Source organism: Triturus cristatus, chromosome 3_2, assembly GCF_964204655.1.
Source record: "Triturus cristatus chromosome 3_2, aTriCri1.1, whole genome shotgun sequence".
In the NCBI taxonomy this organism is placed as follows: domain Eukaryota; kingdom Metazoa; phylum Chordata; class Amphibia; order Caudata; family Salamandridae; genus Triturus; species Triturus cristatus.
In genome coordinates this window covers 1,028,979,674-1,029,004,550 of record NC_140584.1, presented here as the reverse complement: position 1 = coordinate 1,029,004,550, position 24,877 = coordinate 1,028,979,674, and the positions used below count along the sequence as shown (strand labels likewise).

At 42.1% G+C, this 24,877-nt stretch overlaps 1 protein-coding gene across 2 annotated transcripts in view; it reads left to right on the top strand.

The window, feature by feature from the left end:
• Positions 1-24,877, top strand: part of MKS1 (MKS transition zone complex subunit 1) — a 226,412-nt gene that overhangs the window by 48,372 nt on the left and 153,163 nt on the right. For both annotated transcript variants that reach the window (XM_085649666.1, XM_085649667.1), the window contains exons 2-3: positions 1,952-2,073; positions 24,748-24,812. In XM_085649666.1, the coding sequence (XP_085505792.1) occupies positions 1,952-2,073; positions 24,748-24,812 (187 nt within the window). The remainder of the gene's footprint in view (positions 1-1,951; positions 2,074-24,747; positions 24,813-24,877) is intronic.

The following is a 24,877-nucleotide window of genomic DNA, read 5'->3' as shown; positions in this document are numbered from 1 at the left end:
CTCTCCAGAAAGGAGCGGGGCAATGTATTGGCCCCACCTTTCTTGTGGCCAGGCTGCTGTGGACGCCACTCGTTCGAAATTCAGGAAGAAGTAGTCAGGGTCTTCGCCTTCCTTATACTTCTGTAGGACCGTGCTTGGTACCGTGGGGTGGACCCGAGTATGGACTATAGCGTCCGTGAGACGTAGGATCGCCGTGTCCTGTACTTGTTGGTTTGAGGCAGCCACTGTTGCCTGCTCCTTCAGAGCTCCCTGTAACGCCTCTCTCTCAATTCTAGCAGCCTGTAGCTGTTGTTCAAACACCAACTGTAGGTGTCTTTGTCCTTCAGCCAATTGTGTCAGCACATCCTCAATAGGCACGGGTTGTGTCATGGCGTCGACACACCGGGACGGGGACTAACTATCCCACTTCTGACACCACTTTGTAAGGATGGTCGATGGCAGACTAGGGGTAGGGAAGAAACCAGTCAATTTATTCTTTGCATACGGGGTACTGTTTATTCGCCACAGCAATAGGCAAGAAGTCTATGTGACCAAGTGTTTTTCAAAGGAATACGATAACAGTCTCCAAGAAATCAGGCTTCTGAATTCTGGTGATTGCGAGGAGTAGCTGTCCCGCTACCACTTTCTACTCCTGGTTATCCTGGTCCGCCCTCTTCTGGGGTCTTGGGATTCTCTCCAGGGTTCCTCACCAGGCCACCAAAAGAAAATAAAAGAACAGAAATGCTCCGGTTAGGAATTGTCCTGATCCAGTCTTGGTTGTGCCACCTCCACCATAACGACGTGAGGGAAGGGTATGGGGTTATCAGGCAAGGAACTTTGTACAGGGGTGTGAGGGAGTAGGGGTTCCGGTAGTGTATACTTCCTAACGAATGTCCCAGCTACCCCACCAAAAAGACCCTCTGAGTGGCACTTGCCTGAGGCCACGACCCGTGTACCGGGCCGTGGCAGTCGTACCCGGGGCGTCCTATCCTCCTCGTGAGCCGCCGGGCTTGAGCGCAGTGTATCCCTCCTCTGGGGTTGTTGTGGCCTCTGGGACTCCTACGCCTGGGTTTCCGACCTCCGTCTCTCCTCCTCCAGCGCCTTCGGTCCTCCTATCCGGTGTCTCCGCTGTCCGTTCTCCTCCGCTCCTCTCGTTCTCCGTCCTGCTCCTCTCGTCCTCCGTCCTGCTCCTCTCGTCCTCCGTCCTGCTCCTCTCGTCCTCCGTCCTGCTCCTCTCGTCCTTGTTCCGGGTTCCGCCCCTTTTGTCCGCTGCAGGCGTCCTGACGTCACCTGTTCCCAGGGTGACTAGAACGAGTCCAGTTTCCGGCGTTTCCCGCACGGCTCCGTCCGGATCTTCATACTTCCGCCGTGCCGAGTCGTCCTCCGTCCTACAGTCATGTATGCCACTTAGAATTAACGAGTGGAAACATGTTTTAAGGGTCAGAGCTCATGCACTGGGAGGTGTTCAACAGTTCACCAGAGCCAAACGTACTTGATAATTCAGTTTAAAAAAAGGGGTAGGTACACTCCAAGAGATGCACTTCCTTACTCAGGAATTCTGAATACATGTGAGAAATGTGGCAATGGGGATTTATGCAGAATGGCATTTAGACAGAGCAGAATGTGAGTTGTCAATGAGGAGGTGACGCTGTAGGTAGATTAGGAAAACCTGTGGGATGTGGTTATGGGTTGATACTGGATGCTGTAATAAATGGGGATGGATGCAGGCTATCCGTAATAGACATGATGAAGGAGATTAATGTGACTTCAGTGAGAGATTTGGAGACTAGAGTGGATGTAACCAAATTGTGTTTAAGTGGATATAGAGTTACTGTGATTAATGTGGCACAGGTGGTAGATGCAAAATGTCAGTGAGAGATGAATGTTGGTCACCAGGTATGGGTATGAGTATGATGTGCCAAGTTGTCTCAGATTTTATACTTGTTCTTATCATTGTTTTACATTTCTATAGGGTTCACCTGCAACGGGTAACATCTACAAGCGTTCTTCTGAAGAAGGTGCAAGAGCCCGTGGTGAAGCATGGGAAGGGCTTGCTGGAACTCTCCACGTTCACCTCCCACTCCAATGCAGCAAGTAGGTGTGCTGCTTACATTCACACAGAATCCTTGCTTTTTTAATGTTGACATATACCAAATCATGAGACCTTACTAATGGGAACTTGTGCTTCTGCCAGAATAGTCCATACAGAAAATATAAGGTGGGGCACTGAACTGTGTGCAGAATATACATTACTTCTTGCATTCCCAGAGGCCATCACTTTTTTTTTCGAAATAGAACCCTAAATCGTATTGCTGTTTAACAGTGCATCCACTGTATGACCTCTTTCCAAGATCCTGAATTGAGGTGTGACTAAGTAGACAAGGTTATCTGCAGACTATTATGGTCTGGGGCTATATGTTGGTTGCTTTATCTCCAGTATCCAAGAAGTTCACAACAGAAATATGCCATTGCCACCTTCTCATTATGTGAAAAAGGCTTTAAAATATGTGTTCAAATGTCTGCTTTAAGGAAATAAACCGAGCAATTGAATGAGACCAGACCATCATCTGTTGATAACGTTTGACTTCTTCTGTGTACTGCGCCCAGAAGAATTATCTCCGTGTTATTCTGTGGTGTTCCTGCTCGTATGATACGGGTATATTAAAAAAAAAAATCCCTGTGAAGCTTTGCATGACTGGTTGCACAGAGGTTTTTAATAATTTTAATGAATTTGTAGTAAACCTGCCTATACTGTATACACACACACAACAATGTGTAAATCCAGTTCAGTTTATGTAATTGTTTTATCTATGGGGTCTCTATAGCTTCAGTCAAGTCATTTTCAGCATGTTGGCTTTTTTATTTTTTAAGCAAGTATTTCATAAACCTCAAAGAATGTCTAAAGTAACTTAGATGTGGTCTCCGGACTTTTTGAGACCCTGGAATTTACATATTCCTTGGTGTACTTGAGCCCTGCAGTGTGTCTGGCACACGGTGCATGGATGTGTAGTGTGGCACTACATGTGCCCCCAGGGCCACTTAGCAGTGGCCCACAGAGGCTGGGGGCCCTGCTTGCGGCCCCGAAAGTCAATTTCCGGCTGCCTTTTCTTTGTGGTCGGACCGCCAAGAAAAAACAGCAGTTAGAAAGGGACATCCTGATACCTGTGGCGGTGCCTGTATAGGCACCACCTCCATTGTAGGGATAGGAGTCTGACTGCCGCCCAGACTGGGTTGTTCGATCCTGTCGGAGGCGGCTGTTTGACCGGCTGCATCAAAATGTGGCAGTTGGACCGATGCCGTGGATATCCGGCGGGCCGCCATCGATGGCCTGTTGGTGGCGGTCCGCCCGCCATTGTAATTAGGGCCTAAGGGTCAAATGGCTGACCTCCTGTTCAAGCTACAGGGATACAACAGGTTCAAGAGGCCTTTCCTGGAAGTACCCAGATGATCAGTGGCAACTGGGCTGGACTAGACCCTGCTGTTGGTCTCTTCCTGACAACCTAAGAGTATCTGAGTGCCTTCCCTGAACTAATACTGTGCTTTAGAAGTGTACTCTTGTGGTGGCTTGGGACATAAAGGACAACGTCAGAGGGTACAATCTTTAACAAGGACAAACCTGGTTGATATATCAAACTCCCTCTCCATCACGGTTATCCTCCAGTGACCAGTGACTATTATTGGTGCCTTGTGCTTTTTGGAGCTACTTCTACTTAAAACTTAAACAATTATACCTATGGTTCTCCCTCCTGGATTTTTGTAATTTTGATGTAATTTTGTTTATTATATTTTACTCTATTTTTCTAATTCAGTTATGGATATTTATTGTTTTGCATTTAGACTTTATTAGTGTTTTGGTACTGCATAAATACTTTACACATTGACCTAAGTTATGTCTGTCTGCTCGGTGCCATAGTACCAAGAGGTTGAGCTCGGGTTAATGTAGTGACTTTGAAGGTCCACCCTCACAAAGGTTCTGATTGTTTCTTAAGGCAGCATTACAGCTAAATATGTTTAGTATAGAGGTGCCTCTTTGCTAGGAGTGGTAGTAATGCCGTATTAAGTATTGTAACTTCTTCGGTGGGGAATGCAATAATGTAAGCATGGATTGTCCAGGACTGCAAGAAGTATGAACCTAATATTCTTGCAGTGACCACAGCTTCTAATGCCTGTGAGCGACGCGGGTGTAACATTTTCATAGAACAAAGAGAAATATCTGGATAACCCATCAAGACCTGGGTATGAACTATGTCAAATAAAAAATGTTCTCCTTAGGATAGATACATTTTGTTATACACAGTGTGGAAAAGTTAGTATTGCAGTGAAAATAATTGTTTGGAAGCTTTAGACACAATTAGTCCATCATCCATTTATATTCCATGGAACATATAGCCCACTAATATTTAATTAAAATTGTTTTATATATATATATATATATATATATATATATATATATATATATATATATATATATATTGTTGTTGAAATATGGAAAATATTCTACTCTTAACCTTTAAGATTATGCAAATTTTTGTACAGACACTCATGCACTTTATAAATCACATGCAGCCTTTTTTACATGAATTGTTTTGAGTACTTTACTATCATGAATTTTAAACCAGCCAATAATGATAAAATCTTATGTGGAGTGTAATAGCGATACGTCTAAAGATAACAGTGAATGTTAAATAAAGTTTTGTGTGTAAATTTTTCTTTTTTTTTTAAATGTAAAAATAGAAAATGGACTTAAAATTGCACTTATCCCTTTAAAAAAGACATTCTAGACGTAGAAAACTCTATGGTCCAGTTGAAGGCACATCGCCGAAACGCGTAGACCGTCTGTATCCTCCACTTTGTTGATGAAATAAACTCAAAAACGATTCAAAACCTGCCTCGAGTCCTGATTGGGGTGCTGTGGATACCTGTTGGTGCCGGATGGGAAGTTTGGTGATTTCTTGAAGATATCGTGTGGAAGCTGATAACACACACCACGAGCACTCGGGAGTCGAGGTAATTGGCGGACGCTTCGTACAGCTGAATTGAAGCGGTGAAGGATTGCCGTCATGACCTCTGTTGAGAAATTCCGACCGATGTCATACTGATGCAACGCTTATAAACCACAGACATAGGAGAAGCGAACGGAGTTGCCCTGGAGCTGAGGCTGTTATACGGAAGCGGTGTATGGTGAATACGGATCGCCTGGGGGAAGTGGTGGGTGTGTCGACCTGCGTAGGTCACGGAGGTGGCGCGAGTTCGCTGCACCTCTACCGAGTCCCGGGTGCTAAGGAAAACCTGCCACACCGAACAAACAGCCAAGTGTGGAGCGAGATCTACAACAGGCTCGATTGTCACACGTGAGGTTCTACTCATGGGCTTGAAAACAATAATGGCGTAAACTCCTAGGCGGAATACTGAAAATTGAACACAAATGACATTTTCCCGAATTTTGGCTACTCCCTTATACGAATAGCCAAGAACAATCAGGACCCGGCGGTAAATTGAATTAAACAAAATTGAAGGTAAAACAAAAATAAATACATCTTCTTGGTAGAGGATAGTGTAAATATCGCTTCACCACAAAATATTGGCAGAAAATTAATAAAAAACAAAAAAATAAATAAAACGAAACAAATTCATGAACAATGGCTGAAAGGAGCAAAAATAGAGCACTACGGGCAAATGAATTGTTGGATGATGATATGGTCTCCAAGGGAAGCCTGCACACCCTGGAAAAATCAAAAGATAGTACAAAGAAATCTCTACAAGGTGTTGTCAGGGAGTTGCAGCAATGTAGAATCATGGAAGTTAACAAATGGTGGGAGAAGACCACATTGGAAAAATACATTGAATTTAAAAGAGTACCACAGAATTTTAATAATGCCAACACTGAATGATTTGGACCAAGATCTTATTAAACAATGACAAATTGACACGAATGAATGCTCTTTTAAATTGATGCATAACCTGATAATCCATGCAGAAAGGAAGTTGTCAAATATGATTGAGAAGATTAAAGAATTAGAAGGTGAATTAGATAAATTTACGGAAAATGATGAAAAGGAGGAATTATTAAGGTCCATGGAAAAGAAAATTGAGAAACATGAGCAAGACATTGAAAAACGGAAGGCATCTAAATTTAACCGTGATCGCATTGATTATGCGTCAGGGCGCATCTACACCTTTGCTAGAAAATTTGATTATCTAAGAAGCAGAGCATTGATGGAAAAACACACAGGAGAAAGATCAACTGTCACACCAGGGAGCTCAGATGTAAGCTCTGAAGATGAAGAACAAAACGCTGGTTTGGATGTTTTCGGGGAGATGCGGCTAATGCAAATGGTGACGCGGCAGAGAGGAAGAGGTTCAACATTGGGAAGAGGACAAGCAGTACCACAGGTACAAGAAGAAGCAGAAAGCGGATTAAGATCCAAAAAGCAAAAAGGAAAGAAATAAAAAAACTAATGAAACTTTCAACCAAAGGAGATCTGGTTATAAATCTCTCAAAAAAGACCTTAAATCAAAATCATATTCAATTATTGAATAGAGGTCTATCATACTGTCCCAATCAGAACCTGGACATCCCAAACATCAGGATTGATTTGTACAAATTCTGTCGCAAGCTAAAATTAAAAAAATATTACACTGAAAAAATAGTTAGTCATCGATCAGATACCCATAGTCTCAATACAATTTCCCCATTGGATCGGAATGATCTTGTGAACCTAAGGACACTAGATGCCCTAGAAGAGGGACTAAACAACACCACGGAGGAAATAACTGACCTCCAATTGTGCCAGAAAATGGGAATACCTACTAGAGAAGGAGGAAGGAGTGGTTTGAAAAAACAAACCATGTTTTGTCCCCAATTACCACCAGGGAATAAAGTAGATGTGTTCCAAGAGTTGATGATTGAAGATATTAACAAACTTATAACCTCCAAAACCATTGAACCTCAACCTCTGAATCAAACTAAAGAGAGAGTGAAAAATAATAAATTGAAAAACCATCAAAACAGAAAGTGGAATTTAACAAGAGGTGAATATCCGGCTCTAAAAGAACTGAGAGGTGATCCTGAAATGATAATTAAAGCCTCAGACAAAGGAGGAAATATAGTTGTGCAAGACACTGAGGACTATATTGAGGAAGCTAGGAGGCAACTCTCAAATCAAGAACACTATGAATGTCTGAAGGAAAACCCAATGGAACAATGGACACAAGAATTTCATCAAAAATTGAAAATGTGGAATGAAATCGATCTAATTGATTTCAATGAATATATGTACCTGAAAATAAACCATCCTGTTGTGCCTACAATATATTTTTTACCGAAGGTACATAAATCCACTAGTAAACCACCAGGGAGACCAATTTTGAGCTCAATAGGGTCACTCCTGGAAAATACATCAAGGTTTATCGATACATTCCTCATTAAATATGTAACCTCACTCCCCTCTTACATAAAGGATACAACAGACTTTTTGAAGACAATCCAGGATGTGCAATGGAATGAAAAAATTATAATGGCAACTGTTGATGTCTGCTCCTTATACACCTCAATTTTACATCAAGATGGTATAGCAGCAGTTAGTGAATTTCTAAATACAAGATCATTAAGCTACTTGGAACAGTCGAATATGCTTATTGAGATGTTAACATACTGCTTGACACATAACATCTTCCTTTTTAAAAATGATCTTTTCCTTCAACGACCAGGAACGGCAATGGGGACATCTTTTGCCCCAACATATGCTAACATTCTGATGGGTGTATGGGAACAAGACGTCTTATCAAAAAACAACAACATGAATATCATTAAATGGTGTTGGTTCATAGACGACTTGTTCATAATTTGGAACTGGGAACAAGAAGATCTAGAAACATTCATTGCTTCATTAGAAGAGAACAAATTCAATCTAAAGTTTACATCCACTGTCGGCAGAGAAAAAATTCTATTTTTGGATGTGGAAATTTTCATCAAAAATCAGAAAATATGCAGTAAAATACATCGTAAACCTACTGCTTGTAATAGCATTCTACATGCTAACAGTGGACATCCTCAACACCTAAAATGGAGCATACCCTACGGTCAAATGTTAAGGGTAAAAAGGAATTGCTCAGAAATTGAAGATGTGAATCAACAACTAAATGAAATGAGCGCCCGTTTCCTAGAAAGAGGTTACCCCATCGAAGTGATTAAAACAGCTAGATCCAAGGTCAATGGGAAATCAAGAGAATCCTTACTTAGATTTAATTTGGAAGATGAAATTGAACACATCGATGAGCAGGACACAATCAGATTAATTGTGGATTTCAACAATGAAAACACTGAAATCAAAAAGATGATCAAAAAGAATTGGAACATTTTAATATTGGATGAAACTCTCAAGAAGAAGCTCCCAACCCACCCAAATATGACCTACAGAAGAACTGCAAGTCTGGGGGACATTCTTACACAAAGCCACTATGAAGAAAAAAACCTAAAAAGGCATAAAAGTTGGCTGAACATTCCAGGACTCTGGAAATGCCAGAAATGTAAGGCCTGTGAACATGGCCAGAACAAACAAAATTTTAAATTACAAAATGGTGAATTAGAACAAATTCAAGATCACATCACCTGTGAATCAAATCACGTAATTTATATCCTGGAATGTCCATGTAAGAAACAATATGTTGGAAGCACTATAAACAAATTGAAATTAAGAATATTGCAACATCTAAGAGCAATTAAAAATAAAGACTTCAGCTACCCAATTGCAAAACATTTTTTTGAACACCATGAGAGTAATGATCGAGAGTTGAAGTATTTTGGAATCAAAATTGCCACCTATAAGAACAGAGGGGGAGACAGAACTCTAGATCTTAGAAAAATGGAATCAAGGTACATTTTAAAAATTGGTACAGAGACCCCCTTTGGTCATAACTTAGATGCTGAACTGTATATACATTTGCAATAATAACATCATGAAGAGAGACATTATATCCAATTTTTACTCTTGTTCTATATTAAGCCATAGATCTGAAATACCAACGTGGACATTATTGAAAAAAACATTGCCCCTGTTTATGTTGGAATTGTTTGTTTACCTATCAGTGCTAGCCTAATCTTAAGAAATAGAATTGGTCAAGTGGTTTTAAAATAGAGATAATATACATAAGGCAAAAATTGCTTCTTTGGCAAAACATTAACTCGATTTCATGATTGTTATTTGGATCTTGAAGTTATGTACTTTACATTGAACATTTTTTCTTCCTCTTCTTTCTTTTCTTCTTCTTTTTTCTATTTTCCTTACTATATACATATTTATAATTGCGGAATTTGCACAAATTGTCAGCAACTATTAGTGGAACACAATAACCAGACATAGAAAATATTGAAAAATATAAACAATTTCGATAGAATGGTACTTTACATAGAAATTGTTGAAGTATGTCAAATATATCCCTAAATCTACTAAAATGAAACTTTGCCAATTTGTACAAATTAAGAAAACCCTAAACCAATGGTATATTGATCTACACCATATAGAAGAGGTTAGGAAATGATATAAGATCCAAAACGAACATTTATTGCCATGAGACCATTAAATTAACCAGTTGAAATATGGAAAATATTCTACTCTCAACCTTTAAGATTATGCAAATTTTTGTACAGACACTCATGCACTTTATAAATCACATGCAGCCTTTTTTACATGAGTTGTTTTGAGTACTTTACTATCATGAATTTTAAACCAGCCAATAATGATAAAATCTTATGTGGAGTGTAATAGCGATGCGTCTAAAGTTAACAGTGAATGTTAAATAAAGTTTTGTGTGTAATTTTTTTTTTTTAAATGTAAAAATAGAAAATGGACTTAAAATTGCACTTACCCCTTTAAAAAAGACATTCTAGACGTATAAAACTCTATGGTCCAGTTGAAGGCACATCGCCGAAACGCGTAGACCGTCTGTATCCTCCACTTTGTTGATGAAATGAACTCAAAAACGATTCAAAACCTGCCTCGAGTCCTGATTGGGGTGCTGTGGATACCTGTTGCTGCCGGATGGGAAGTTTGGTGATTTCTTGAATGAATATGAATATGAATATATATATATATTATAACCAACCATTCTATGAATATAAGATGAATCTGCGCACACACAAACAACAAAAAGCGCCTGAATCATGGTTGTCTGTTTACTATGTCTATGGCAATTAACAATGCACTGTCACTTTAAAAATGGGAGAAATGTAAGAGGCACGTCATGTGATCAAGGGCTGCTGAGCCCGAAACGCGTCATGGCGGCATAGCACACGAACAATAATAAAACAAATTGGGAACAGTGAAGTGGAGTCCGTCCCTTTCTTGATCGATGGTGAAGGCGATCGCTTGTAGGAATGGTTTGCTGCGATATGAACCAGGAAATCGGCTTCCCTGGTGTTTGACGGACCCCCTCCCATCTGTGGCACTCCGACGTGAAGCTGAGTTCCGGGTTTTGGCTCGGAAGTGTTTTTGCTCTCCGGGAGGAGAAGGTTGGAGTTACCCCCAGTCCCAACAGGCACGATTGCTGTAACCGGGTGTGGCGAGCAGCGGTGGACTCCCGAGTCGGAGGACGAGGTGAGCGACTGCAGCAGCTTCATAAGGTACGGCGGCCATTATCGACTGGTGGGAGGTTTTTGCCCAAGTGTAGAAGGATCATTTGGTCCACGTTACACGAAGTATAAAATAAGTGCTAAATATGTCTGCCGACGTGCTCAGAGGGAGAGAGATCGCGGAGGGAATCTTTGTGGAGAATACACCTGCACAAGCCTCAAAAGTAACCACCAATGAAGGATCTAGCAAAGGCAAAAATAATCTAAAAGAACTGTACAAAACATTAGAAAAGAAAATGAAGGCTGAACAAGCCAAATGGTGGGAGCACAAATCCATCACCAGCTATCTAGAAGTCAACAGAGTCCCTTGTGGGCTCCGGATTTTTTTGTCTCCCAGTTATGAAAAACCTAATCCTGCGATGCTTAAGGAGTGGGCTGAATGCAACTTAACGGCGTCTAGTGAGCTAATGAAAGTACTAATTAAATATGCCCACATTGACAGACTGGAACTGGTGACTGAAATAGAAAAATTAAATGCACAAATTGCGGCACTCGAAACTGGAGAAGTGAAAAATAAATGGCGAGATGAAATGATGGTTAGACTCAAGAAAGAAGAAGGTATTATCATTCAAAGAAAAAGTTTCAAATTCCAACGAGATAAACAAGATTACGAATGTGGGAGGAGGAGCCAAGATGGCGACCGAGACGGCAGCGTAGATTCCCGGCTCCGTGAACCTCCGCATCCCGCACGGATATCCTGTACTAGATCCTCAGCTTGCGCCATGGGATCGTGTTTGTGAAGGAGAGTGGCAACCGATCGTGTGACTCCGGGGTTTCTGGCTACTGTACCGCCTGAGAAATTCGCGGATGAACTTTGCGGCCCGTGCGGCCCCGGAGCCGGGACCTCGAGTGGACGCCTTGGCCGGGTGGCAGTTTAACAACAACGGCTTGTGGTGACTGGGTGGAGTCGGTCCACCGGAGCGGTGCTGCCCCCCGGCCTGCATTTCGCCACGGCCGCTCCCGTTGCTGACGCGTAGTGGATCGGGGGCATGCCCGGGGGTGCAGCTCTCAGACTCTTCGGTGTTTGCCCCTGCCTTTGACGGTGAGCTGCCCGGACACCGCCCCTAGCTCGCCCTGACCCTTGCAGACTGCTCCCGGATTTTCGCGGCCGCTGGTCCTTGGTGGAGACGACTGTTGCCCGAGTCCACGCAACGGCTGAATTTGCACCTGCCCCCGGACCCCTGTCTCCAGCGACGTGGACCCCGAGTTGCTTGTCCCTGGGTCCCGGCCCCCATACGAGCCGGGCCTCCCCCGGCGGCCATCTTGTTGCGATGCGGCCTCGTATCCTGTCCACCGGGTCGCAGCAGGATTGGGAGTGCGTGACTTTTGGGAGTGTGGCGGAGCGACCGCGGGGAGCAGTTCTGGGGTACGGCGACCTCCTTGAGGCCCTTGGTGCCCTTCATTTTTCCTTGGCTCGTGGCATCGAGGTCTTGGGGAGTAAGATCGACGGTGTGGCATCAGCGTTGGGACAATGGCGGCATGCTAGTCCACAGTTGCACAGGGACTTCCTACACTGCACACAGGAGGATAATGTTGCGGCCGTCCCTGCGATTAGTGCGCAGCTGGACGCTCCGGACAGTATGCTACCGTATGATCGGCTGACTGAGGGTTTGATCTGTTCCGGAGGTAGTGGTTCCGAGTGGAAGGTGGTGGCCTCGTCCCGTGTGCGACCTCCGGTGACCCAGGGACTTTACCAGCAATGTCTGTCTACTTTGGATGATTTAGCCTTCCCGGACCTTGTGTGCAGTACAGATCCTGGGGCAGCACTGGGAAAGACGTCCCTCCGAGATGCGGACTGTGTTGGCGTTCTGAGACCTCCACCCCACCGGTGTGCGTCGCTTCCCGGTTGTTTTGGGACATCCCTTCACCTTGGAACATCGGACATGGCGCTGGGTCGAGGGGTAGGCATGGGCAGCATCGCCAGGAGTGGTCAGGGATGATGCTGATCCCTCGGGGTGGTCATCTGGTAGACGGGCGGACTCATGGTTGTGTATTCCCAGGACATAGCTACTAGCATATTCGGTGCGCAATGCTCCCCATTCCCCCTTTTTGTTATGGTCGATTTGGTGCTACTTATTGTTTGCTGCTGGGATACCTTACGGTGCGGGAGGGAGAAGCCGGGGGTATGTTCTGAAGGCCCTCCTCCAGTCTATTATATTTTCTCCACCCCCCCGCCTGGTGGGGTTCTTTCTTATTCCTTTTTCCCTGCTTCTTCTATATTTCGGGTCTAGTTCCAGGGCGACAGGCACACTGCTGGGGGGAGGGGCCATACTCATTTGCAGAGGTGCAGGGTGGGGGGTTGGGGGGGTACTCTTTTCTTTCTTAAGTCTTCCTCTCCTTTTCCATGGCCTCCTTTTTCTTCTCCGTTTCTTTTTGTTTCTTTTCTGGGATCAGCGTGGTACGCTTCTTTTGCTGTGAACCGTTGCCTCTCCGTGTGTGCCACAGTTTCCGGGGGTTTTCTGGGCGTTAGGTATGGGGGCCTGCAGGCGCAACTGTTTTTGCTATTCTTCCCCATCATTTCCTGTGTTTGCGCCATGGATTCAATTGATTGCTGTTTATTGCTAACGTCTATCATGCGGCCTGCCCTTTATCGCTGTTGGGAAATTGTATGGCACCTGATCCTACTGTTTTGTTTCATTATAAAATGAAAAACCCCTTTTCTCCTGGTGTCCTACCTGCGCGGCTCCCGGGCCGAACTATCCTAGTATGAAGATTTTGCTACTGAGGTGCCGCATATGCTTATATTTGACCTTATTGCTCTGATTGCTTAGCGGCCGGCCCTGGGAGGTTGTAGGCCCATACTTGTCAATGATCGAAATGTCAATAAAGGTTTTTCAAAAAAAAAAAAAAAAAAAAAAAAGATTACGAATGTGGCCAAATATTTACGTTTGCACGCAAGTACGATGCCATCAAAGCTTCGTCGAGAAATAACAAGCCCGCTGGTCCAACAACCACAGCAGGACCAAGCCACGTACAAGTGGAAGTGTCGTCAATCTCCGATCTCAGCTCAGCCATCGATAGCGAATCGGATATTGAATCAAGCAAAGGAGCAACGGGAGAAACATTATCCCCAAGGAAAAACACACGTTAGTCGATGAATTTCATTTTTTAAGAGACGAGCGGCGCCAAACTTTGCGCCCAAGAAACCAACAAGCGACAGGAACAAAGAAAGAAATTTCAAAAGAAATGAAAGAAGGAAACGACGACGTACAAAACAAAGGGCGATACAATCGAACACAGAGACACAATTGGAGACGGTAAACAAAGAACCACATATCAAGGCATCCAATACCATCATCAACCTAGCCAATATCAATTTAGATGAAGCGGAACTACAACTTCTCACATTAGGATTATCATTTTGTCCCGAAACTAATTTTAATTATGCACAAACCAGAGCAGACGTTTATCAATTCATACGGAAGCTCAAATTACGCAAGTTTCATTCTCAGAGATCTAACAAAGAATTTGAGCACCCTATCAAAACAATTCCACCAAGTGAAACCAATAAGCTGGCGATCTCTGATGTTAACATGCTAGGAACACTGCAAGAATTAGAACAAAATGTATCTCCAAGTGCTGTTTCCATTTCCTCCCAGACCATCTTTGAGCAACAGCTACTCAAGACAAACCAGAAACCAGATACCAACTTTAAACCCAAGTCCAAGTTCGTGCCAATTCTACCTAGAGACAACATTGATATCTTCAGCGAGACAGTGGGGGCTGAAATTAAGAAACTTAACTATAAAACAGCGGGCACAAGAAAGAAATATTCCTATCAAGAACAAAAATATCATCAATTAATGAAAAAACTCAAAGAGCAAGACAAGGTGGTTATTCGTAACTCAGATAAAGGGGGAAATGTGGTGCTCTGGCCCCTGCACCAATATTCTCAAGAAGCTTTGTCGCAACTCAATGATAGGTCATGCTATAAGTTAAGTAACAGGCAAGCAACAACTTTGGCGCAAAATGAACTATTTTCTAAACTATTGGCTTGGAAGAGCATCGGCCTCCTTAATCAAGATGAATACAAATTTTTAAAGAAAGATCATCCTATAATGCCAGTTATATATTTCATACCCAAAATCCACAAGGACATTCAACATCCTCCAGGGCGGCCAATAATTTCTGCCAAACAAAGCCTACTGGAAAACGTCTCAATTTACATAGATTTCTTCTTACAAGACTTGGTTAAAGGACTACCATCATACGTCCAAGATACATCTGATTTCCTAAAACAAATTCACAATTATGAGTGATAAGAGGACTACGTACTAATAACCTTGGACGTTTCCAACCTGTATACCTCAATCAATCACAAAGACGGGTTGAGAGCAATAGAGTACTTTCTATCAAGTAGACTGATCCAATTCCACCAGCACAATAAAATGCTTATCAGTCTCATACAGTTCTGTTTAAACAATAATTATTTTTTGTTTAATCACCAAGTCTACCAACAACTGAGAGGAGTAGCCATGGGGGCGAGCTTTTCTCCAAGCTACGCTTGCCTCCATATGGGCTTCTGGGAAGAGACTATATTAAAAACTATGCATGCGAGATCCATGTCTGATCATGTGATGAAATGGATGAGATATATTGATGATCTTTTTATAATTTGGCGGGGCAGTGAAAGGGAGGCTCTGAATTTTATAGAGGCCATCAATGACCATGATTTAAATTTGCATTTTACCAGTACCATTGATAAAACAAGGGTGTGCTTTCTAGATGTGCAGGTATATGTTACTAACAACCAGTTACACACAAAACTTTACCGTAAACCTACAGCAGGAAATACAACTCTGCACTCCTCCAGTTTTCATCCCAAACATACCATTCACAGTATTCCTTACGGGGAGATGTTACGGATTCGTCGAATCTGTAGCAACAATGAGGATTTAATAATCTCCCAACAGAAAAGTAAAAACAGATTTATGGAAAGAGGCTATAACAGTAAAAGCATTGATGAGGCCATACAAAAGACCAGATCTATGAACCGTGAGGAATTACTTTTCAAGCCATCCAAAAACAGAAAGAAAGTTAAATCTAACCCACAAATTGAAAACATCAACAAGACAGAGGAAATAAGGTTAATTTTAACATACAATAGACAGAAAACACCCTTGTTAAAATCATAAAGGACAATTGGCACCTTTTACATCTGGACTCACAACTCAGTGAAATTATTCCTTCTAATCCGACCATCACTTTTAGAAGGGCTCCTTCCACTAGTGATTTTCTTGTAAGCAGTAGTCCAGAAATAAAATTAGGTACTAACTGGCTATCCAAATGCAAAGGCTTCTTAAAGTGCTCTACCTGTAAAGCTTGTAAGCACGCAATCAACAAATCCTCTTACAAAACACCTTTTGAGGACAAAGCACACACGATCATGAAAAACATGAATTGCAAAACCGAATTTGCTATTTATGTGTTGGAGTGCTCTTGTGGGCTGCAATACGTGGGATCCACCAAGTTGCAGGTCCACAAGAGAATTCTCCAACACCTGCGTGCAATCTCGAATGTTGACACATCCTACCCGGTAGCTCGACATTTCAGGGATTGCCACAAAAGCAATACTAAATTTCTCACTTATTTTGCAATAGATTGTATTCCGCCCCTTAGAAGAGGCGGCGATCGTGAGGCATTATTGAGAAAATTGGAGACACAGTATATATTAGAATTGGACAGTAAAAACCCGAATGGGTTAAATGCCACAGAAGATTTATACACGTGGCTCTAGGATGTCTATTTACACATGAATTCGGCATTGTAACAATAATCAAAGTAGCAAGAGCAAAAATAGACTTCCCTTGCCCAATGTTTCTCCAATATCAATCTTAATACAAATTTAATGAGATTATCTTTAGGAATGTACAGTGATTATTATTATCTTTGCTATGATGCTTGTCCCCCTTCTCCTTTCCCTCTCTCTCCTTTCTCTTTCCCTCCCCTCTGGTTTTCTCATTCCCTTGATTTACTCTCCATCTGCATAAACAAAAAATTATAGATGGTTGAAACAAGGTATTTATTGAATTGTTTTTCAAATTTGCACGAATGCTAAATTGCACAGGTTTGCACAAATTTGCACACACTTGCCATATTTGCACAGTTGGATTTAACCATGCTGCTAGAGATCTCTTCAAGACGTTTCCATATAATGGTTTTTAACATGATTTTATACATTTACTTGATTTTTAATGTGCAAGTTATTTATTTATGTATTTATACAAAGACAATTGCACTTTACAATACGCGAGCCACCAGCTCGATCTGTACAAAATCAGTAGTTTTGTAGCTAATTATCATGTTATGTATTTTACAATTATAACAAACCATTCTATGAATATAAGATGAATCTGCGCACACACAAACAACAAAAAGCGCCTGAATCATGGTTGTCTGTCTATGGCAATTAACAATGCACTGTCACTTTAAAAATGGGAGAAATGTAAGAGGCACGTCATGTGATCAAGGGCTGCTGAGCCCGAAACGCGTCATGGCGGCATAGCACACGAACAATAATAAAACAAATTGGGAACAGTGAAGTGGAGTCCGTCCCTTTCTTGATCGATGGTGAAAACGATCGCTTGTAGGAATGGTTTGCTGCGATATATATATATATATATATATATATATATATATATATATATATATATATATATATATATATATATACACTTAAAACATAGGTTTCACACATGTTATAGTTAGCTGGACATTTCACTCGTGAAAAACCATTGAAATTCCCCCGTTATAGTTAGTGCAGGCAACTATAACTCACGCGACCGCAATCCTCTGCTGATGACGTCAGATATTACATCACTGTATTTAGACACTTATTTACCCATGTCTTCTTCCATTAATTTTTAGTTATACATATATTACAAATATTTTTTTTTCAGAAAGATACATATGTCATCAGTGATGTAATATCTGACGTCATCAGCAGAGGATTGCGGTCGCGTGAGTTATAGTTGCCTGCACTAACTATAACGGGGGAATTTCAATGGTTTTTCACGAGTGAAATGTCCAGCTAACTATAACATGTGTGAAACCTATGGTTTTTTAAGTGAATTTGCAAGGTTTTTTAAATGCTAATTCCTAACTATAACGTGTGTGAAACCTATGGTTTTTTCAGTGAATTTGTACGGTTTTTTAAATGCTAAGTTATGTATTTTTTTTTTTTTTTAAGGTTTTTCACCGTGCGCGTACCGTACGCGCACGGTGCGCTTCGCGTACCGTACGCGCACGGTGCGCTTCGCGTACCGTACGCGCATGGTGCGCTTCGCGTACCGTACGCGCATGGTGCGCTTCGCACACCGTGCGTGGGCTGTGGGCGCGCGGTGCACCTCGCGCAACGCGCGCCCACGTTACGCAGTTCGCGGAATTTTTCCGTTTCTACCGTACGCGCACGCTACGCGTACTCCGCGATTTTGCGCAAAAAAATTAAAGGAAATTTGGCCCTTGGGGGTCCTTCTGGGACCCCCTGACAAAGGCTAGGGGGTCAGGAACTGTCCACCCTGCCCCCTTTTCACGTTCTCCACCTTTGTTTTTCACCCCCTCAGACTGCGAGAGACAAAATGGCGGCCGACACTTCCTGGTTTCGACCGATTCGAATGTTTACTAAGATCTAACAACCAATCAGAATCGCGCACGGCAGCATGCGCGTACGGTAAGTTTTACCGTACGCGCACGGTGCGCGCTTATAGATATATATATGCTTTTAAATGCTATTTTCTCAGGAAACTCTGAACAGATTTACACCAGACCTGCAAAAGGCACATCCCTGACCTGACCTGAGGACTACCTCTCTGCCAAATTTCAAGTAATTCTGTTCAGCCGTTCGGGCTGTAGCTTGGACTAAAGGTCCTATGGAAAAATGCATGGGGAAAACGCGTTTTGGGACCCCCCCTTTTTCTCAGCCCCCGCTTGACGAATCCCCCCGAGACTTTCAGGGAAGGAGCGGAGCGGAGCGCCCCACCTATTTTGAAAATTTCGCGAGGATTCGTCAATCGGCGCCAAAGTTATTCCAAATAGAATGTTGCGGATTTCCTATGGAAACACGATCCTAACTATAACCGCCAGTAGATAATATATATATATATATATATATATATATATATATATATATATATATATATATTCACTGAAAAAACCATAGGTTTCACACATGTTATAGTTAGCTGGACATTTTACTGATAAAAAACCAATGAAATTCCCCCGTTATAGTTAGTGCAGGCAACTATAACTCACGCGACCGCAATCCTCTGCTGATGCTAATACTGTATTTAGACACTTATTTGCCCATGTCTTCTTCCATTAAATTTTAGCTATACATATATTACAAATTTTTTTTTTTCATAAAGACACATATGTCATCAGCAGAGGATTGCGGTCGCGTGAGTTATAGTTGCCTGCACTAACTATAACGGGGGAATTTCATTGGTTTTTTTATCAGTAAAATGTCCAGCTAACTATAACATGTGTGAAACCTATGGTTTTTTCAGTGAATTTGCAAGGTTTTTTAAATGCTAATTCCTAACTATAACGTGTGTGAAACCTATGGTTTTTTCAGTGAATTTGTACGGTTTTTTAAATGCTAAGTTACTTTACGCCATTCGTGGCGTGCGCGCCCTCTTAACGCAGTTCGTTCCGGACACCATTTGCACACGGGGTGGAGAGAGTGTGGATAATTTTTTCTTTTATTATTTTTGTTTAAAATATTCTAGTTTATCACACCTCTGATAAGCCATGCACAATTGGTGGCATGCGGCCACCAATTGCACACGGGGTGGGGAGAGTGTGGATAGTTTTTTTTTTTTTATAATTTTTTACCGTACGCGTATGGTAAGCATAATCGGCGAAATTAGCGAAAACATAAAAATTGCATTTTTGGCCTTGGGGGTTCTTTGGGGACTCCCTCAACATGGCTATGTGTGTGGGAGCTGTCTAAACAGCCCCTTTACATGTTTTTTGGCTTTATTTTACAACCTAACTCTCAGTGCGAGAGAGAAAATGGCGTCCGCCGCTTCCTGGTTTCGGCCGATTCGAATGTTTACTAAGATCTAAGAGCCAATCAGAATCGCGCTCGCCACCGTACGCGTACGGTAAGCATACCGTAAGCGCACCGTAAGCTGGCTCAGATATATATATTGATTTAAAGGCTATTTTCTCAGAATCTACTGAACAGATTTACACCAAACCTACAAAAGGCACTTCCTTGACCTGAGGACTACCTCTCTGCCAAATTTCTAGTAATTCTGTTCAGCCGTTCGGGCTGTAGCCCTGTCTAAAGGTCCTATGGAAAAATGCATGGGAAAAATGCGTTTTGGGACCCCCCTTTTATCTCAGCCCCCGCTTGACGAATCCCCCCGAGACTTTCAGGGTAGGAGCGGAGCTTAGCGCCCCACCTATTTTGAAAAATTCGCGAGGATTCGTCGACCGGCGCCAAAGTTATTCAAAATAGAATGTTGAGGATTTCCTATGGAAACGTGGTCCTAACTATAACTACCTACTGGCGACCGCCAGTAGGTAATATTTGTATATGTATTTGGACTTGATGTTGCAATAAAGAAGTTTCATCCTAACTGGAGTCAGTGCCCGTGCATTGTCCCGGCGTGGCCGAACCTTGAGATGTTGCTTTGATATATATATTACAGTACAGAGTAGTAGTAGCTACTCTATAGTTAGGGTGACAAGAGATAGGGATATTTCTCAGTTAATAACCTTACACCCATTTGATGAATGTGCAAGAAACTTTGCCGACCTGCTGCCCCCATTTCATTTTCGGGGGGACTACAAGTTTCACAATGTTTGGTCAAGGGTTGCAATGACAAAAGGCGGGTCCCAAAACGGGGTTGAAATCCAATGCATTTTCCATAGACTTTTGTATTCCGCGTAGTGCAAAAACTGCCAGCTTGGTTTTTATGAAATTTGGCAGTATTACATGTTAGGGGGCGCAGATGATTCTGTGGGGTAGTCCTGGTACGTAGAGTAAGTATTTTTTAAGTTATAAGATTTTTCAACTTAGTGATATCCTGTAGCACAATACTACTAAAAGTCGCAAAGAAGCACAAAAAATAAACTAGACTGCATGTGTATAGTTTTTAATTTACCACACGAACAACTGAAAGACCCATTTATGGTCACATGCAAATGGAAACCTATAAACAAATACAAAATAAAAGTGTCCAAACAAGGCAAACAAAAAGCATCTTTCGTATGCATACCTGCGAAACAAAATGGAAAATTACCCAGCTTTGAGCCACACAAACTACTATTTGGGGGACGTGATAATTGTCCACTAAGGAAAAAAACCTAATAATCTCAATTTCTATAACAATAAAAATGATTGCCTTTCCTTCACTTTGGTCTTCACATGTCGCACAATCCTACTAAAAGTAGCAGAAAAGCACAAAGAATAAACTAGACTGCATATGTAAAGTTTCAGATTAACTACATGATCAACTGAAAGACCCAATTATGGTCACATGATAATTGAAACCTATAAACCAATACATACAAATAGAGTACATCCTAATCTATATAAGTTTTCTTTACAAGCTCTCTGGCTCACGAAATCAAACTCTGTCCAACAAGCCAAACAAAAACCTTCTTCCTTATATACTCCTGTGCAACAAAATGGAAAAGTGACTAGCAGTGAGCTACACTAACTACTATAAGAAGGACATGATAGTTGGCCATTAGGGAAAGAAAAGCATAATCTTAATTACTATAACAACAATGATTGGTTTTTATTCACTTTGAGCTTCATATGTAGCACAATCCTACCAAAAGTAGCAAGTAAATCCAAAAAATGAACTAGACTGCATATGTAAAGTTTCAGAAGTACTACATGAACAACTCCGCCTCCCCCCGTTCCGATCCGAAGCCTCTGAGATCATGTGCGGTGTCCCGCAGGGTTCCTCCCTCAGCCCGACGCTGTTCAACGTCTACATGGTGCCTCTCACATGCATCGCCCGACACCACGACCTCCACACAATCTCCTACGCCGACGACACGCAACTGATCCTCTCCCTCACCAAGGACCCCCTCACCGCAAAATCCAACCTCCACTAGGGAATGAAAAATAAAAAGAAAGAAATCACATTAAATCTGATTCCCACGCTGTAGTTATACTTAATATTCCCAAAAATAGTAATCCCTCTGATATTAGCTCCCTAGTAACTTTCCACCCATTTGATGAATCGCCACGAAACGTTCCAGACTTATAGCATTTTCTACACTTTAAGATTATGTACATGTTTCTAGTGAATTGTTAAAGGCTACAAAGATAAGAGGGGGTATCAAAACACATTTTTTCACCAATGCATTTTCCATAGACTATTGTATTTAACGTAGCATAAAAACAGCTGAATGGATGTACATGGAATTTGGCAGAATGAAACATTATGGTGCTTTTTGGGTACTGCAGTTAAGTAGGGTAAGTATTTTTAAAGTTCTAAGGCATTTAAACTTAGTGATATCTGTCACCACTGTACTTTCGCAGAATTTCTCAAAATGTTGTAAAACTACCGCAGCACATGGCCGTAAACGTGTTTAAAAATATATTTAAAATGTATATATAAATGCCCCTACCTATTACCATTTTAACAAAGTGGCAATATTTGGGACCTACTACTTACATGTATCTGAGGCTTTGTTTGCGTAGCACTTTTCGTCCTATGTGGGGTGGGATGGGTATGCCCAGACATGGGTTCCTTGCTCACTGTGCCACTGGATTCAAGCAAGCCTGGCTGATGAAGGGTGACATACCCTGAAACTGGTCCCAGGATGCTTGTTTCTGGTCCAGGCAGGACCTGGCTTGGCAGTTCGGTCTGGACTGTTCCCATGAGGCACAGGGTCAAGACTGATTTGCATATGACTGGGTCTAAACTGGGGTGGCATGGTGAGCAAAAGAATGATGGATTTAACCCAGATCTCTTGACTGGGGGTGAATGTATGATTCATTCAGCATTCCGTCCAACATTTGTTTGCGTAGCACTTAAAACTGAACACAGCCAAAGTGTAGTAAAACCAATATGGCTGCCTTTTCATTCTCTAAAACCAGCCATTGCCCAATGTTCTAGTGGCTTGTAATCGCCATATGCCACGGTATACTGCAAAGTTATCACGGTTTACCATGGCCCAAAATATAGCTAAGGCATAACGGTTTACTACCTACGCTACGCCATTACACTTCACCCCATACAACTCTACTCTGCGACACACTGATACACTATTTTGAACTTTACTACTCGCTTTCCTACACCACTCGACTCTACTCCACTGTACAAGACTTTATCTCACTCTGAGCTACTATACAACAATACACTCCACGCAGCTCCACTGTTTTGCAAACTATTGTACTCTATGCAACTCCACTCTACAGCACTCTACTACACGTTGTGCCACTCTCTGACACTTTACTCCTGTCTATACCCCTTCACTCTACTGTACAACACTGTACTGTATGCTACTGTACAACACTCCACTCTTCTCTCTGATACTCTAGTCCATTATACAACACTGTAAGCAACTTTGTATGTCACTGCACCCACTTTACACCACTCTACTCTGATATAGTACCCCACTCTCCATTGTACGCCACTACACTACTCAGTGCCATTTTGCTCTATAATAGTGAATGCCAAATCACTGTACCACACTCTACAGCAATGTACTGTACACCCCTCCACGCTACAAAAATCAACTAGACTGCATGTCACTCTACACTACTGTAGTCTACATCACTTTCCAATAATGTACGACACGCCACTACACTCTACTGTACAACATGGTACTCCAATTTATGAAACTTTATTTGACTCTGTGCTACACCATTCCACTGCTGTCCACACCACTATAATGTACGACATGCCACTCTACTCTGACACTTAATTTCACTCTACACTACCCCACCCCACTGTATTCCACTGCACTACACTTTATCCCACTCTACGCCACTGTACTATACTCCGCTCAATGCAGCTCCATTGTCCGACACTCTACTCCACTGTATGCAACTCTACTCTACAAGTTTTTAATTCAGAGTAGTAAAGCACTTTTAGAGTGTACATTCCGAATGATGCCAGGGGCCTGCACTTCTGAATGCAACTCTCACTGCATTGGTGTTGTCATTGAAGCGGACCACTTGTGCAGCTCTCACTTAATGAGTGGTGTCAGGGACGCCCTTTGGGTGTGGGCTTCAACTGCATGACAAAAGCTCTTCCCCAAGCTGTGCTTCTTGCAACATGATGTTAGGCATAGCATTACTTATCATAATAGCATGAAAAGCATATGTGTGGAGTGCGCTTTCAATGCTGTGGGACTCTCTTGGCTCTATTCACAGAAAATTGATTTTTTTTGTTATCCAATTAAGGTTCATAGATCCTGGGAGAATGAAAGGCTGAGTAGAACCGATACGATTTGAACCTGTGACCATGGTCGCAAGCATGGATCCCTGGAGTTGGATGCATTGTGCTACTGAGGACAGCAAATATTCCTCTCTAGTCTATGTCTTTTATATAGTTTTTTTTTTGGCATGTACAGATTTTGCCCCTTCATTGCATGGTATTTGTGTATTTATTTATTTCTTTATTTATTTCTTTAGAAAGTTTTATAGAGCGCGAACAAGATCCTTGCGGATATCAGAGCGCTTTACATAACATTCCTTTCAAAGGTTTATGCCTGCGATATAAATGGCTGATTTTTCATTGTAAAACGGTACACTCAAATATTGTGACTATTCCCTACTATTTGGACATAGGCCAGTTCAATCAATCAATCGATCATGGTATTTGTAAAGCGCGCTACTCACCCGTGAGGGTCTCAAGGCGCTGGTTCTGGCTGCTTTCTTAAAGACCAGATCCCCTTCAATTCTACATATTGGGTAAAGCTGAAAATTCGAGAGATTACCCTCAAGTGCTGAAAACACACTGTTCCATTGCTGCTTTTGGGAAAGGCTAAGTTCAACGGAAGATCTGTACTGTAAGCATGAGGTTAAATGATTTGGAAAGGAGGGCCTTCCGGCGGAAATAACTGCACTGCATTAGGTGTAGGATTCTAAATAGCGTTTCCGCCCCATCATACAGTCCGATGGCACAACTCTCTGTAAACCAGTTTGAAATGTGTTGTTTCAGGTGGATACCGTCCGGATGATGATGAGGAGGCTGTGATCGGGTGGCAGGAGAAGCTCTTCAGCCAGGTAAAGAACTCACTGTGAATATGTTGCCAAATCACCCTATTTAGTAACGTTGGGTAGGGGTGATT